This window comes from Electrophorus electricus, chromosome 6, assembly GCF_013358815.1.
Source record: "Electrophorus electricus isolate fEleEle1 chromosome 6, fEleEle1.pri, whole genome shotgun sequence".
Classification (NCBI taxonomy): domain Eukaryota; kingdom Metazoa; phylum Chordata; class Actinopteri; order Gymnotiformes; family Gymnotidae; genus Electrophorus; species Electrophorus electricus.
This window is the reverse complement of record NC_049540.1, coordinates 17020062-17038670: the sequence shown is the minus strand read 5'-3', so window position 1 is coordinate 17038670 and position 18609 is coordinate 17020062. Positions and strand designations below refer to the sequence as shown.

At 42.5% G+C, this 18609-nt stretch overlaps 1 protein-coding gene across 1 annotated transcript in view; it reads left to right on the top strand.

Annotated features, from left to right (window-relative positions):
• Positions 1-7911: 7911 nt before the first annotated feature.
• Positions 7912-18609, top strand: part of kctd16b (potassium channel tetramerization domain containing 16b) — a 33829-nt gene continuing 23131 nt past the window's right edge. The window contains exon 1 of the mRNA XM_027023053.2: positions 7912-9601. Coding sequence (XP_026878854.2) covers positions 8758-9601 — 844 coding nt within the window. The 5' untranslated portion in view covers positions 7912-8757. The remainder of the gene's footprint in view (positions 9602-18609) is intronic.

Below are 18609 nucleotides of genomic sequence, written 5' to 3'. Positions count from 1 at the left end.
GCAAACGTTGACATGTACGGAAACCAAATCTCGTTTAAAAGTACATTTCTCCCTCTATGGGCGGGAGTACTCCGTAGACCTTTCAAACGCCACGAAGAAATATGTTAAATGTTCTTGCCCGTGTTCGTAGAGAAATCATTTGCTAATACAGCTAAATAAAAGCATGTTATAGATATTTCCTCTTGATTTATACGCAGTTATACATTCAGCATTTAGACAGAATGCATTATTCAAATGTCACTTCCAGTAGGCTTTCGGAATGTTTATTTCCTGGTTCATGGGCAATAAAGTAAATAACTTGATGTCGAAATGTTTTAAGAAGGCCTCTTCATCATTTGATTCTGCCAACAATGTGATGGCAGTTACATGAAGGAGGCATGTTCTGGCATTAAAAACGTCATATTGGAGAGTCATTCTCATTAATTTGTGATTAAAATTCAGTGAAGGCTGTCTTAGAAGGTTTTAGTTACAGTGTACAACACTGCAGTTGTTGGTTGAAGAGCATGATGTTAGTTGAAGAGCCTCCACTTATGTATCAACTGGTCAACTCACCTGACTACTATTTTTGTAATGCAATTTTTGGAGTTGGAAGGAATCTCTGAAGAAAGGGGGCAAGCTCTCTAGCAGTACACTCTTAGAAAATAGGTTTTATCTAGAACCCTTGGTCCCTAACCTCAAGGCGTAACGTTTAAAGGTTCCTCCCTTAACCTGAAAGCTTCATAGGTTCTTCCCTTAACCTGAAGGTTTTATGGGTACAGAGGGTTCTAGAAACCTTGCTGAACTGTGTTTTCCAGATCCGTGGCATTTTACAGGCTTTACTTGTGTGGAAGGTTGACTTTCATGAAGGAAACTCCCAGCAGGGGTAGATACTTTAAAATAGAACTAATCAGTAAAACAGGCCTACGTCTGTTTAATTGTCTGATGTGATCCCCTGATGTGGTAAATCTGATCTGATGGCATCTAAGAATGTGATAAGAATGTGATGTCTTGGGGTTTTATTCAGAAATGCTCTTCACACAATATATTATTATGCACATGACATTAAATCTGAAGAAGATTCTATGTGAGTAACTGCAATGTGCTGTAGTAAGAGATGTAGAGATATTCAAAATTGTAGTAAAGTACACAGAGTTTCCAGAGAAACAGAATGTTTCAGACTGAGGTCCTTCATCAGCTGTGCAAGTAAAGTGCTATATATATATTTTTTCCAAGTGAACTGCCCACCATATATTGAACACAGACAGTACAGATCAATTCAAGTCTCTACAAAGCCCTCAGATATAGCTGTTCAGGTTTCAGGTTTGTCACTCACCTTATTCAAGACACGGCAGGTCATAAAGAGACATCGCAGAGAAGATACATTTCCACAGTGCATATTCATAGGGGATGCAAGCAGCAGAGCTAGCGATGAGATGCCACCGGTGTCTGCGCATGTGATGTGGGCTAGGTAGTGAGTCAGTGAGTCGGGGCTGACGGAAAAGGACAACGTCAAAAAAGCACTGAAAGTGGTGCTGCAGGTGAGAGCACAAAGGTACCGTTATTGCAGGATTTCGTCAGATTCAGAAAAAAATGCTGTGAGAATCTGTCTGTCCAGGAGTGACAAGGAACAGTTGGGTGGCAGCACAATAGTCAGCGACGGAGTGTTAGCAGTACAGGTTGTATGCATGTGAATGTAATACTCATCAGGTTTTGAGGACCAACACAAGCAATTTAACATGCTATAAATCCTCATGTTGCAGGAGATGTAAAAAGGAAGTTGCAATATACTATAGTGTATGAAATATATAAAAATATATTCAGGGATCTATATTTTAGCTGCTACAACAAAGAATACTTTGGACCTCAGAGGGTCATCCTATAGGTTATACTTTATAAATACAGCAAATGAAATTCACATACATTTTGCATGGGAAGGATAAGAGTTAGGCATGGAGTTATATTTCATACATATATATAATCCATAATTCATGTGCAAAAGTCATATGTGATATGATTAATGCATTTGACATATATCTATGTACCAAAATAATAATGAACTTGATTCTTGCTTTCACATCAGGGTCTATTAGCCACGCATGACTATATGATTTATTAGTCTGACAAGAAAAAGAAAATCAATTTACCATATGGTCATGAATTCTTAGGAAAACAGCCTTAATTCTCATACTATAATGATCATCTCTTTTAATCATACTTTTTAAAACTTCCACTGCATGGCTCCAGCTTTTTATTTGCATTAATGAAAGAAAATTGAAAACTGTCAGAGGGAGTGCCATAAAAATATCTAGGCCACGAAATGTGCTGTGCATAATTACCTTTCTGCAAAAGAGTTTTCTTTAATATGGTATTCTTGCAACAACTTTCTCTTTTTTGCCAGCACGTGAGCGCATGCACACACACACACACACACACACACACACACACACACACACACACACACACACACACACACACAGACACACACACACACACACACACACAGACAGAGCCCCACACAATCCCCTCTCCCCATTCCATGTGCTGACTCCATCCATCAGGGACCTGTGGAAATAGGACAGGCTTGTTTTCAAATGCACCATTGTAGATCAGGTTAACAGCAAGGGCTCTGCCTCTTCCATTCAGACACACTGTAACTTCACACTCGAAATCAAACGAGCAGTATGAAAAGGAAGTCAAGCTTTTCACTGTCTCTCATACGGGCGTGGCATCATCCTCTTTCATGTATATTTCAGAACTTTTTCATATGTGGGTTATAGGCAATAAATTAGTAATTAGGCACCAGAGATTGAAATATTGCCCTGTGTGTGTGCCTATGTATCTGGTAAGTGTACCATTTTCTTGGTCATGCATATGTGTAGAGACCAAATGTTCCGTAGTGTTGGGAAAATATATTAATTCTGCTTTGGTGATGTTTTGCTGGTTAATATGAGGAAGCACTTTTTCATAACAAAAAAAAATGAAAGGATTTTCACGGCTACAGTAAGACAAAGCTTAACTGAAACCCCCGTAAGCTAAAAATGCAAGAGTGTGTATGTGGGTGTGTTTGTGTGTGTATGTGCAATCTAACCTAAACAAGTATCTATCACATCATACCCAACGGCAAGAGCAGTGCCTAAGGGCATGAAGTGCTTGCTATGGAAAAACCAGCACTGCGAAATAAGTAGCACAACATGAAACCCCCTGGGAAAGGCTGCTGTTCGGAGCTGAGTGGACCTGTGTGAAATAAAGGGGGAGGGGAGGGGAAACACTGGGGGAGGGGCTAAGGGGGCGGGGTCATGAGGGCAGTGTTGCAGAGGGTCATAGCTGGCACCTTCTAATTGAATCACAGCTGGCAATGGCCAATGCCCTCAGTGGCTGCCGCTCCCACTGGGTAAGTCATGCAACCTGTGTAGTGCGGAAGCCTCCTTCCAGCTGGATCTCGGAAATAATTCATCCACAAGACGTAATGCTTCTCGGCTTAATGACAGCGGGATTTCTGAGGCGCTAGCGTGCCATCCCCTGCAAAGTTCTAAAAATAGAGCCAGGAAGAGCAGCTTGTTCTGGATGCAATGAGTACATGGGAATATTGAATACAACGCATTGGAAAATGAGGGGGAAAAAATACTCCACACTACAAACTCAAAACTGACTGGGTGAGAGACTCGGCATTAACTAGACATTAGATGCAAAATGCTTTACTTCATAGACTCTCATCAGACCATAAGGTTTAGTGTCTTTGAAATGTTGAATAGCTATTGGGACATGAAGCTTTGTTAGTTTTATTGCATACTTACAGTTGCAGATATAAGTCCTTTACTACAGAGCAGGACACTTCACTGGTATGTCTTGTAAATGTCTTGTCTGTGGAAATGTAGAGCTACAAATGTGTTTCATGTGGTTGTATCTTGTGTTGTCATATAAAGAGTAGCAGGAATCAAAACTTGCACCTTTTAGGAAGACAATATTTTACATTTAACTCTAAGTCTCTGTTCTATTGTGTGTCCTCAATGATATTAAGGCATTTTGTCATGAAGAGAGGGCCAGATTGTGTTTATCACTGGTAATAGCATGGTCAGGTTCACTGGAATGGACCAATCCTTCCAGACTCCAATATAATTATGCTGTGGAAATCGCTTTGCATTGCATAATCCAATTAGGCCACAGCGTCGGTGGGAAATTGTAAAAAGAGAGTTGTGGGTGGCCAGTTTAGCAGAGATGGGGGCGGATTGGGCAGGGGGTGGCGGGGGGCTGGTGATGGACTTTGTGAGAAGAAAACAAAACAGTGCAGATACTGAAGGCGGCAAATCCCTGCTGAGCTCGGATTGAACATGGCACCTCCCCGCACTAAGGCCAGGCCAGTGCTCGGCAATGTATCAGCAGCATGACAAACAAAAATTGGGTTATGGTCATCAACAAATGGCGACAACAAATTTAAGGCACAGGCTTTATCGAAGCCACCTTTCTCACTGTGAGAAGATGATAATTGTAGACATATTTTATAACAGAAATGGCATTCGGACAAGGATGGGAAGGTTCCAAAATTGTCCAGCATTTACATTTATCTGACACTTTTATCCAAAGCAACTTATAACTATGAGTAAGAACAATTTGAGCAATTGTGTTACTCAGGGGCCAAACAGCAGCAACTTGGCAGTGGCGGGGCTTGACCTAGCACCCTTCTGACTACTAGCCGCACACCTTAACCTCTGAGCTACAGACAGGGCGAATGGACTTTCTGATTCTCTGAAGGGTTGCACAATATTTTGCCTAGCCTGGTCACTTCTGAGAGGTGTTGGCCTTAGCTCACCTCCACTTTGGCAAGGGTCTCTAAAAGCGGCCCTGCAGCAGCGCGCCTGAAACCACCTTGGTCCTGTGATCGATATTAGTCTTACGTTGCTCATAAATGATCCCCACGCAGCAGAGCTGTGCATGCACCTTTTCCTCCCTTCTGCCCGGTGCTGCATTGTTATTGTTCCAGCATCATCAAAACAGGTGATAATGGACCCCCAGTCTATTTAGATGCAGAGAGGCAGGGAAATAGAGGGAAAGAGAGAGAGCCTTTTGTCAGCTGCAAAGACGAGCTCTCGATTTTCTCTCCCGTCTGCTGGTGCCACTTACTCCAGCTGGTCAAGCCTCAGCTAGCCCTCTTAATGTGCATCAGGCTTTGTGTAGAGGCTGATGGTCTCCTGGGAACCCTGTGGATGCGTGTGGGTGTGTGAGTGTGTGTTAATGCATGCATGATGCATTATGATATGGTCATATTTGATAACATTACATTAGTAAAGAAAAAAGATATCATAAAACACATATCACTACATCAGAAAGGGGGTATCATTTCCTGTTTATAAAAATATAAGGGACTTTGGCTGCCAGTATATATATATATATATATATATATATATCCCAGCAATATTTATATACTATATTACCCAGGCCTACCCTCCCACACACACACACACACACACACACACACACACACACACACACTCACATACAGACGCACCTCAGTTTAAGGGGCTCATTAATTAAATGTGACATTATGTAAATATACTGCAGATATTTTAATGGTAAAGCCACATGTCATCACTTTACTTCAACCTACAAAATATAAAAATCAAATCCCAGATAATTGTTACATATGTAAACTGCATAAATGCCTTTGCTCCCCTGGCATAAATAAAGAACACCATCCACACAGCTCTACGATGTCCCATGAGGGACAAGAAAATGATTGATGATGAAATGATGATGCAACATGGCTACAAAGCCTGAAACTCTGAAGATGCACAATGTGAAATACTGCTGGATCTTCCTCACAACCACCACTGGCATTATTAGTCCAAGCTAAACTTCTACAAAAATGCTCAAGCTATGTGGATGCCATGTTACCATCATGTCATCATGTCAGTAAAACCCCAAACAAACACATTCAAACATTATTTGTATGTCTCAGTGGATAGGTTGCCATAGAAATGTCAGCAAAGGGCAGGGTGGTAAATATCAGTTATTTTATTGGTGGGCAAATGAAATTGCCTGGTGCAAGACTAAATTCAAAGGATCGGGTGCCAATATTGCACATACTGAACACTTGCCAAATGGCTGACCATAATGGTGGCTACGCACTATATTCCTGACAAAGTGTAGCAGCACCCTTGTTCCTCAAGGTAACAACTGTTGAGGTGTACCTGAGCCCACAGGAACAAAGTCAGCTATAGACCTGTAGCAGAAACTGCAAGGTCATGGAGTTCACACAACCAATGTGGTTGATTGAGTTCCTCTTTCCTGCTCTAGTTTCTTTCTGTCTCTTCCATTTTCTTTTTTTTCACTATAGCCTACCTCATTCAAAACAAAATGTCCATTATGTTTTGGCTTACTATAATCAAAATAAAGAAGCTTATTACTGACTTGAACTGTAAAACTGTACAGTAGGGATGAGAACATCAGACTCTTTCATCACAAACCATCTGTTGACCAAAGTGGTCAACAGAGGTGTGCATGTCTAACAAATCAAAAATGGGACCAAGCCTTGCAGTTTGGTTTTCTGTAAGGAAACATAAAGTGCTGAAATACTAATTGAGATGTCCACATCATAATGTCCAGCATAAAATGAAAACCCCCTTTGGTACCTTGGACACTGTCTAACCAAAGGTCCTCAGGGATCTGAACTTGAACAGCCACATTTAACATGGGGATGCATCTGACATAAAGTAAAAGGGTAGACAATATGTTAAATGACCAAAAGACAAAAGCCAGAGAGGGAGAAGAAGGACCACAGGAAAAAGCTGACAAGGGAAGATGCTATATTTGAAAGGTGAGTAGGGAAAAAACACAGGATTAAAAAACCAAAGATAGGACCCTTAGATGCACAAAAATATTATATAAAGGCATAAAAAAGTGATATAAGGGCAATCATTACTCTTCAAAGTCATATTTTAATGCAACATTAACACATTTTTTTTGTCACTGTCTCGACCTACATACGATGCACCAAACAGTATTTGAGAGTAAGGTACTTGGGGATGACTTTCTGAGAAGTCAGGAACCTGCCAAGAATGCCAAGTGGTGAAGCAACAAAAAGGAAGAAGCTAATGAAAAGGAAAGATTCTAAAAGCATAGTAAACATTGTTGACCATTAGGGACAAGCATGAACGAAAGCTGACCCACCATCAGTGAACCACAGACCTGCTGTACTCCATCAGTGTAGAACAGAGCAGCTCTTGAGAGGTAGAAGCATGCATGTATTCAAGATAACAGCTCTGGCCTACTTACAAATGAAGGCACAAGGGCGCTTCCGCTCTCAGGGAGGGATGGTACTTTGTGGAAGACCAAAAGACGGGAAAAATCGAGTGTAGTGCTTTTATGGGTACGGTGGCAATGCTTAATATAGCTCTATTAAGAGCTTTGTAAAGACCACACGGGGATGGTGGTTGTTAGCGGAATTGTCGCTGTCCATGGTCCTGAAAAAGGGATTCGATTTCGGACGGACATTATTAGTTCATTAAAGCGCTGCTGCAGGCTACGAGGCGTTTCAAAATTCAGCATGACTATGCGATCAAATCGACCCAGAAATTCACTGCCAACGAGAAGTCATTAAATGCTTGAAACTATTTAAGACAGAAGTCGGCACTTAAGCGGCTAATCAACGAATCGGGTGAAAAGTCCACCGCGGTACGGACAAGGTAGAACTCTAAAGCAGAATTACAAAAGAAAAAAAAAAAGTCAAATGTCGTTAGGTGCAGTAAAGAACAGTAGCGCTCCAGATCCGCGCGTGAAAAAATACAGAATGTGCCCATTCACAAGCATACTCCTTTAAGATGATGTAATTCTTTATAAGCCATTATGGTTTTTTTCTCCCTGAACCGCCGAGGCAACATCAGCTGAGGCATTTTTTTTCGCGGCACCACCCTGATCGGGAAGGGACTCGATGCGCAGTTTCGAGCTTCTTCCTTGCTGTTCAACTCTGGGCGCGCGCATCGGACCCAATCTGCGCCTCTTTGAGAAAGGAAAAAACGTAATGGAAAACTGGGAATTATGCAGATCGTTGTACATACACATTCAACGCATCGTTTCGCACAGAGTAAGGCGACGTTGAAGGTCCCTGACTAATAAGACGGTGCGAGTCTTTGAAGTTACATGCTGGACTATCTTCTACCTTGAAACATCTGAACATTTGGTTTTCAATTGGCATTTCATTTATTCGACTAAAGTCGGATACACGTCGGCGGTTTCAACTTCAGAAGTTGTTAGGGGACTTTTTATCCTGGACCTACAGCACAAATGTTGTTTTGCCTTTCTGTCTTCAAGACACTGTTTTTGACCACGTTACAAAGTGAGGGAAAGCTGCCTTTTTATGCAGACGTAATTTCTGTATCGTACGGAGGGAGCAACTGGACAGGAATTCATGAAATCTAACCTTCCGCTGGTGCTCCTTGTCCGGAGGATAGACGATGATGTTCGCTTTCGAGGTGTAACTCCCGTACCCATTTAGTTTCTCTCTCCGTCCTCGGATATATCTGGATATTTCTTGGCCCTCTCCGTTTTTTAAATCTCCGCGTGAGGACCGGTATTTTCCTCAAAACTCGTCACTCCAGGGGGTAGGTCAGCTAATGGTTTGTTTCAAATTCAGTGGGAACTGCTGTATATTAACCAATACATTAAATACTGGGTTGTTAAAGCATTACTATCGAAATATTGTGTGTTGGAAGGCGGAAGAGAAAACTTTTTCTTAGCTCCTACTGCGTTTCTGTAATAGATAGGTGGTTCTCCTTGTGGGCACCCATGACTGAAACGATGGCTTTGAGTGGGAACTGTAGGACTCAGCCTGCAACCAAAGATCAGGGATCCATTCAGAACAGTTTTCCAGACGTTATTGAGCTAAATGTCGGGGGACAGGTGTACTATACTCGCCATGCCACGCTAATTAGCAACCCTAGTTCCCTTCTCGGAAAAATATTCTCACCTAAAAACAATGCATCCAACGATCTTGCCAGAGACCCCAAGGGACGTTATTTTATCGATCGTGATGGGTTTTTGTTCAGATATGTCTTGGACTACCTCAGAGACAAGCAAGTTGTCCTCCCGGATCATTTTCCTGAGAAGGGCCGACTTAAGAAAGAGGCGGAATACTTCCAGTTGCCCGATTTAGTCAAAGTATTAACACCCGAAGATTTGAAGCACAGTCCAGAAGAATACTTTCACAGCGATTACGAGGATGGGTCACAAGGAAGCGACCAGCGACCGTGCCCTCCATCCTCACTTGTCCCCGCTGACAGAAAAAGCGGGTTTATCACCGTGGGATACCGAGGCTCATGCACTATGGGCAGAGAGAGTCAAACCGATGCCAAATTCAGACGAGTGCCGAGGATTATGATATGTGGAAGGATTGCACTGGCGAAAGAAGTTTTTGGTGAGACCTTAAACGAGAGTAGAGACCCGGATAGGACACCTGATAGGTACACGTCTCGCTTTTACCTGAAGTTCAAACACCTGGAGAGATCTTTTGACATGCTCTCTGAGTGTGGATTCCAGATGGTTGCTTGTAACTCGTCGGTGACGGCCTCCTTTGTTAACCAGCACACTGAAGACAAGATATGGTCGAGTTACACAGAATACGTCTTTTACCGTAAGTTATTAAGATGGTGTCCCTTTCGAGTTTGTATTATTTAAGTCACTGAGGTACGGTTTAGTGAATAATAATCAAGTCTAACAGAAAACTTCGTGTCCTCAATCCTGAGGTATGCGGAGTCACCGCTAGAAGGCACGCTTGGTTTGTAATGCATCTCGTGGCCCAGGTGCAGATTTGCAACACACGTTAAACACGGCTTTCTCCATTTGTGACACGAACAGAACGATGTCTTATGTGGACAATAGCGATAAAGATAACATTTAACAGCTTCCAGAGTGAGTTTTCCATGTCCTTTGAAACAAAGCATATGACAGCACAGACGCTGTCACGCCAGTGTTTCATAACTGTATTATGTAAAGAGAGAAGTAATCCAAGCATTGTTTCAGTACACTCACTGAAAATCATTTACGTAAGACTTTCACCTGCAAAGTGAAACTCGATCTGAAAGAAGCCTTCCTCCTCCTCTTTATCTCAGTCAGCCATCTCGGTGAAGTGGCAAAGAATGATGGTTTTTGTAATGGCTCTCATAATATTTTATGGTACAGCAAAACACCGCCCCCACTCCGCGCCTTGAGTAGCCAATGCGCTGTTGGGTACGCCGTGGCCCTGCCACGAGGCAAAATGAAGGAAGCTCATAATGGGCCCGGGACCGTTAAAGAAATGACAGCTGTTGTTCTCCAGAGGTTTGCGTTTTATATGACAATGACCGTCCGGCAGACGTTTTACAATTTATTGTCTTATACTGGAAAAGCATATGCAACATAAATCACGTTCACAACTCTTTATATTCTAGCATATCCGCTATCTGAATGTAGCTTATATATTTTTTTGCATATATGTTTAAATTGTTCTAAATCAATGTTTGTTGAACACTGCAGCAATAAATAATTTTGCTCTGCTTGGATCAGCTTATTGATCAAAAGCATCTTTTCACACACCTAAATATTATGCAGATTGTACTAATGCACTGCACAACTCACCTGCATATGCCCCAAGAAGTTGCACCATACTTCCATGTCCATAAAAACTGTTCAAAAGCACTATGCGAACTGAGCCCTACCCTAATAATACAAACAGACCGCACCATTGTAGAGACCGCGCTGATCATTATTGATAACATATAAGAATTTTAACAATATTTTGTTAATTATGGCACATTAAAGCATGCAAGTTCCATCCGTAGTCAGAAACAAGTGAAGTTTGCTGCAGCAGTGTCAAAGTTGCTGGAGTCAGCATGCTACCTCGCCTCGCTCTCCCAAGAGTCCTCCTGCAGACCGCTCCCGTCTCCACCCCTGGCAGGGCACACATGGCCCAGCCTGGCCCGGGTTGCCTTCCACACTGGGGCAAATTTATTCACCAACTTGTCACATGATTGGAGTGACTGACCATCAATCATAGGCCATGACAGGACGAGGACTTGCCACCTCGTCTGCCGCAACTGCCTTCGAGCGCGTCATTGGCTGTTTCCAAACCGGAGTGACCTTTTCCTGTCCCACTGGAAATGATCCTGTCCATCTCTCCTCCTCCCCAGCCCTGGTGTCAGGATCAGTTCAGGAAACAGGAGACACACTCTTGACCCTATAGCTCTCACATTATCCACATGTTGTAATGAACACTCTTCCACCCAGCATGCCTGTCGAATGGCATCATGCAAATCCATGAAAACCCAAACCACATAATATATAAGAAATGCATATTTCAGATGTTCTAATGCATTTTTCTCCTGGTCCTAACACATTGTGACTGGCCACAGGAACAGTGCTAAGCAAACAGAATGTGGCAGGGGGTGGGTGGGTAAATAATAAAAAAAAGGCCTGGATGGATGGCACAGTGGGGTCCTGTTTAAACAAATGTGCCCAGCAGGGGATAAGTCATGACAACTCTGACACTCCTCTTGTTAGGGGGCAGCTGCTCCCCAGTTCAGCCCATCAGGGACCTGCCACTAACTCCAGCATCTGCATTATTCACATGCACTAGAGGCAGAGGAAGACGAAGGAGAGAGAGAAACTGAGAGAGAGAGAGAGAGAGAGAGAGAGAGAGAGAGACTGAGAGAAAGGATTTCAGGTTCAGATACAGTGCTAATGGCACACTATACAACATTTAGGTATGGGGAGGTGTGGCAGAGGTGTACTCATTTTCTTGGTATCATCGTCTTCATTTTGGGGTTGGCTGTCCTGTTCAACGAATACATGCGTGCCTGGTGATATGGCTCTCGTGCAGTCAGAGCCTTTCACACGTGCACTCATTTATATCTCCTGACACATGGTATGAGCAGAGAGGGTGGAGTTAAACCTGGTCCGTCTGGCGAGAGATGGCAGTTTGACGCCTGAAATTGATAGCTTACTATTAAACGCACCATTAAAGATGACGCATGGATAAGATAATCAGGATCTGATGTTATGCTTGTCGGAACACAGACAAAGGTGGACAAACTGTTGCTAAAGTGCAATGGGTGACTACAGTTATTTCCATCTCAGCATGGACATGTTTAACTGGACAGTGGCATGTTTTATACAGTGACGCTGGTATATGTGTGGATTTTGCATTAGAGTGTAGGAGACAGGGGGAAAGAATTCGAACACAAAATAAAAAGAAAAGGAGGTAAAGCAGCAGCAGGGGGGCTGAGGCACAGTGGAGAACCAAAAATATCATGACAAGATATGTTTAAAGAAAATAAATTGACAGAGTTATTGCCCACAAAAGTGTGATCCAAAGATCAAGGCTACATCTCAAGGCACCTGGAGTTGGAGCTTTCATAAAGAGAACTGTGTTACTGTTATAGAAATGTCACTCCTGAAACATAACTATGAATGATTTTCAGGCTTCAAACTTTGACTACATTTCAAGATTCAGACTTGGCTATAAATAACAATTTATCATTTACTAGGCTAACACTGAGCCTACCATGAATAATCATTTTCAAGAAATAGGAAGGTTGGCCTGAACCGCCTCCTGGCTCTGTCAACATTTCTTGTCTTCTGGAAAGTTTAAAACACGACAAAGCTTCTGTTATTCAGAGTTCTTCAATTCCAGAACTGTTCCTTCCTATAAATACTATATTCATGTGTAGCAGGCAGAGGACTCCTAGCTAGTTGGTTGTAGGTTAAGATGATGGATATGTGACTAATGTGACTGAGAAGCAAGTGCTCAGATTCATATTCCACTGTGATGACTAAAAAACTGCTTTCAAATCAGCAGCTGATTGCCAGCATCAGTACTTAATAGAATCAATATTTGGACTAAACTGTGTCATTCTGATAGCAGCAGCAAGCATAGAAAAAAAAACAAACTTAATTTTAAGAGATCAACTACCCCTGTTTGTTTCTGTATAAACATATTGAATCATTCTTACCTGATCACAGCCAGTGGGATTCTGAAGCTAAGCACTTTAGATTTGTGTAAATGAAAGACCCTAACTGCCTAAACTCTCTTAGAAAAAGATTTGCAGCATGCACCTAGTGTTATTGTTATTGACTTATGAGGGCGATGATGCGCAATACAATGCTTCTAAAATGAGCTAGTCTCCAAGAAGAAAGAGTTTGAGCCATAGATCACATGAACAGGAGCTGCTGTGTGCTAGGAGGAGTCATTCAGGTTCACGGAAGGCTCTTCTCCGGCATCGTTGTGCCTGGAAACACTCTGCGTATGCCAAAGTCATACAGAATGTGCTCAGTAGAAGTATGGCTACAGGCAGAGGTGATATTAACCAAAAGAACCAAAATACATCAAAGTAAAGGATAAGGAGCAACAATTGTCCTGGGAAGAAGATATTGTATCTTTAAAGTGTGGATACACTGCTTTATAAATGTTTACAATTTATGCATATAAATGGAAGGGTCCTAGAATTAGGTTTAAAGACATATTTCACAAATTTGCCTTGCTCTCCTAACCTCATTCATTCTCATTTTGTCAGCAAGTAAACAGAGCTGATGCCCGTGTTGGGCTTGTCATGTGCATGTTACCTTCCCAAGTCCCATTTTACCAAGACGTTTTTGACACCTGACCATTACTAAAGTGACAGCAAAGCAACAGTCAAGTTCAAAAGGCCTGTAAGGTGGTTGAATAGCGGTCCGGCCACCATGCCATAGCCAGAGCTATAAAACCGTGAAATTTGCACACATTAAGAAAACAGACTGTCACTTCTACCCGTTAGGCCACCAAGGCCAGTTAACTGTGCAAACGTTAGCGCTGATTGGTATGCCTCGGAGGCAGAGGGTAATTGTGTGGTCCGCCTGTTCCCACACTCTTAGTGGAGGTCTGCAATGTTAATATGCTTAGAGGTTTGCGGGAGGCTGCGTGTCATTGCAAACAGGGCTGATGATGATCAAAATCCATCACTCCCAAATCTCATTTTAGCCAATTAAGTAAAAGTTCCGGCCTGACATCGAGGCGCCTCAGCTCCTCTTTAATCATTTGGCTTTCCTTGTTGATGTGCTGGGAATGTTAGCATTTAGAGCAGCCTGTCTGACTCACGAACATGGGGCTGCATTCAAAATAACGTCATGGCTGTTTTAAATTAGACATGCTGGTTGACTTGATCTCAGACCTCACTACTTAGCATAAATATCAGAGGTGAATGAGTTGAAAGAGGTGAAATCACTACCGCCCCCACCTCGTTTTCACCCCATCCCACATTAAAGACTACACTTCCCATTCTTTACATTGGAACATTTACAAAACATTTTAGATTTGGTAAGCGATTTCAGATCATTTAATTGAACTGCCCTGTAATATTCTGATGATGCTACTGTCCTCGCTGAGCCTCCTTTCGAACAGAGATGCTTTCCACCCTCACAGCCATGATGGTGTGATTCTGTTTCTCTTTGAACTGCTCCGCGGAGCCAAATTGCTTTCTCCAGCTCGTGAAATCAGAATGGAGCGCTTACAGCTGTGCGCGTTGAAGATCAGTCGTGGCTCAAGCACGACTCACATAGAAACGTGGCCTAAATGAGGGGCCAGGCTGTAGAAAAGCTCTGTGTTGCTTTTTTTTTTCTTGTCTTTTTTTTACAGGAGTGCTAAATGTATTGAAAATAAAAGATGACCACGACCAGCAACCCCCGCCCCTTCTCAGCAGGTGAGAAGCAAGTCCATTGATTTTCACCTGAGCTGCATTGCGCTGGAACGAGCTCGCTGAGCTCGGTGGCTGGGTGCTTTATTATATCCCTGCATTACATCCATGGAACTGGTGGGCGACTGCACACGAGTGGCTCAGAGTGATTGCAGTGTTACGCTAGAGTTCGCATGCAGTCGTGGACCTCCAGAGCCCATAGGACCACTCAGATTATTCCTTAATTCTTCATCTATGATAGACCAAAATAAAACCTTGCTGCATAATAGCATATTGTGTAATGCAGAAATAGTGTCAGAGTTGTGTTGAAAAAAAGCAAGTAGTTGTTATAAAAGAGCGAACTTGCTGGTCATTAGACATTCTTTAATGGCATCATGACCTGGCATGTACCTGTTTAAGAACTCTTTGATTGGATTGTTCCCTTCAGCCACATTCCCAAACATATTTCCCACTCACAGAACTTCTCCAACTATTCTGACCACTGCAAAAATGTAGTTACATGGTAATTCATTTACATGAAGCAGAATTTGTCAACCTTAGTATTACAGCACTCTGAAGGAGAGTACAATCAGTGTGAGTCAGATGCGTTACCAAAGGTGATGGCCCCATGGAAAAAAAAAATGCATTGGGAGCCCCTCTCTACTTTTCCCAGTTCCCTCTCTGCCACTTCTTGCCGCTCCATGAGCATCTTCCAAAGCAGTCCCTGTAAGCACCAGCCTAGAGGACATCTGGGGCGTGGCCTGCCTAACAGCCAGAAAGGTCACAGGCGCCGTAGGAACTTGAGCCAGTCTCCTTCCTTAGTCGATTTACTACATGGAAGGACCATGCCGGAGACCACCATGAGAAGCTGTCCCCGGGGGTACCCAGCCTCGCCTCGCCACAGGCCTCTCTTCATGTTGTCGTGGCTGCCAAAAAGCTTTTTAAAAAAGCAGGTTTTTTTTTTTTTGTCTTCAGCACAATTTTGTTGCTTAATATGACCCAGTAGGCCATACTCACTGAGCAAACACTCGATTCTTTTTGACTCTCTGCCAACCTTCCCGGGGTGAGTGAGTTCACGGCATCCAGAAGCAGCCAGTCGGTGGCTGACAGAAAATGACTTGGTTTGTCACCTTCCTGCTGTACCCCTCCACCACCCCCCATGGGCTGGGTTGGAACAGGCTGCCCGCAAGCGTGTGAGGCGGAGCTGCTAATGGCAGTGCAATGCCAGGTCCCTAGGAATGAGCTCTCACGAGCAGCGGGCTGCTAATTGAAATTCGCGTGCAGGGTTTGTGCACTGCACTGTAGGCTTGTTGGCCTCCATCTAGGAGCATCTCTGAGACTCTCACTTTGTCTGGCTTGCTGTCAGCTGCTCTGTGTCTTTCTCTCTTACACCCACACAGAAACTCAGATTTCCATTTCATTTAGTGGCTCATGTTTTAGTCACAGGACCCAACTATTTGTTGTTCGACACCAAGTATTTGACACCTCAGTCGAAGCACAGCTCAACAAATGAGACCGATGGACTTTTTGTAACATGTGCTGTCGGGTGAGAAGAAATGAACTAATTTGCATCAGTTCATATGGCTGATGTTAATTTACAGTGAAGCACAAAATAGCTGGGTAATGTACTGAACTCCTAAATATACTTTTCAACACAGAGTGGAGGGAGTGACCCATCACTCAAGTAGAAAAAAAAACTAAACTCAAAAAAGGGACTCAAGGGCATACTTGAAATTTGACTTTGCCATTGTGTAAAAGCTGCCAATACAGTTCAGTGATGGTTAGTAGCTCATCAGAGATGAACTAAGTTGCACTGAATAAAATTCATTTCACCTTGGAAAGATACTATGGGCTTTGGATGGTTGCTATGCCGTCTGTGTTTTACGCTAGAGCGGAGCTGTTCAGCTGTTGTGTGAACGGGCAGTTAGCTTTGAATTAAAGAAAAAAATCTTCTACTGTCTGGAGACAACGGGCAAGATTTATTTCATGTCATTTTTATATTCCAAACCTTTTTTTTTTGCTTTGTTAATTTAATTTCATTGGAATATTCAAAACCTTTAAAAAAAAAAAAAAAAAAGATATGCTGGATGAGGTCTTTTTTAATCACACTGTCATCCGGCATTGTCAGTTCATGTTTCTCCTTGGCTCACCACCTGGCTGGCCGTCTTTACAGTCAAAATGATCCCCTGAAAGCCCCTGGTCATTTTAGGGGACTGCTTGGCAATTTGCCCCAACAAGCCCAGTGGGACCTCGGATACACGGAAACCATTTTAGAATATTCAGCGAACTAAGCACCACAAGGGAGAGATAAATCCCTTCCCCTGAGTTCTCCTTATGCTTATTTTCCACCCGGTTTCAGGCAAGGGATCATATTTTATTGATCTGTTACAGGGATTTCTAATCCGAAGGAATCCCTGTTGAAATCCCGAAGTCTGAACATATAATTCCCTCTAGGGGGTTTGTAGGTCTGTAGATGCAAAAAGCAATACCTTCAGAGGTTTTCGTTAAATCTAAAAAATGAATGAATGTAAAAAAAACCCCCAGATGAACACATCAGAGCTGTGGCCTCATCTGACAGTCGTCTTGCAGTTTTCACGCATGTAACGTGCTACTTTTCAAAACACTTCTGAAAGAATGCTACCTTGGGAAAGATTGAGGCATAAAAATCAGGACTACGTAGCTGATACTTTTGAAGGGAAAATCAGGTGGCATGAAAGGTGTCATTGTGAGAAACGTCGCTACCAGCCCATGTGTCTAAGTCAACTGCATGACACCACTTAAACAGACAGAGTGCTTGAAATGAGTACGGCTTTGAGGCGAAGAGGCAAAAGGCATTCTTAACGTGACCTTGGACGACCAGACTGAAGAAAATGGATATTGCCTTTTTTTTCTCTTGACTCTTTTGCTCTATGTATGCAATTTGTTGCTCTCATATTTCTCGCTGGAGTTTGTTACTGGTCATAAGCCATGACCAACACGGTGTAACAGACATTAAATGAACCCAGTGTTAAGCAGCGGCAATTTAACAAACCGCAATTAAGTTCAGGGCCATTAAATATGTCTTGAGTTTAATTTACTTTGGCGTCTTAATTATTTCCCAGGATCGGGACTGTGTTTGCTTGAAATTTGCAACCCCATGCTCAGTAGTAGATTCACAAGCCAGTCACGGTGATGTAATGCAAACTCATGTCCCATTGGATGGCCTGGGTTCTTCTGCCAGTTCTCCACTGCTGATTCATCCATGCTGCTCTATGAACTGTGTGCGATTTCTCCAGTTTTGTTTGAACTGCCACTTCAGCTTGTATTCCTCAAATGACAAATGTTAAGCCACAATTTACACTTGATCTACTGCATGATAAGGAAGAAAACTTCATCCATTATGTCATAATCAAGGCCAAGAAAGCTGTTTCACCAGCCCTTAAAAACATCCCTGCAGTGCAGTGACTTAATATCATCCATATCTAACAGCTGCCACAACATAAGCTATCACTCAGAAAGCCATTTATCTCTAACAGCTTTATATAAAAATTACTTTGCTTATTATAGAAAAAAATGATAGTATATGAAAAAATATAGAAAAATCTTTAGTATATGAAATTATATTTGAAAAAAAAAAAAATCATATTTAAAAAACTGTTTGCCAAAGGCACTGACCGAATGCTTCGATGTTCCTCTGGGGGAAAAGAATACAGCTTTAGTAACTGCTTTAGTCCTCTGCAGAAAAATCACTAAGGTAGCCCTGGTGGTCCCTGCTTTTGGTAATTAGCACATTGATTGCTCTTCAGATTTTATTAGTGTGATGAAAAGCTGTTCTTAAAATGTAGGGGCCATTATTCTTTCGCATTTAGGCCTTTCTTTCATGGGCATATGCAACACTCTCAGGTACAGTGACAAAAGGTGAGCTCCCATCATCAGCTGGACCAGGCCTCTTGGTAATGACAAGCACAGTAGTCTGTTT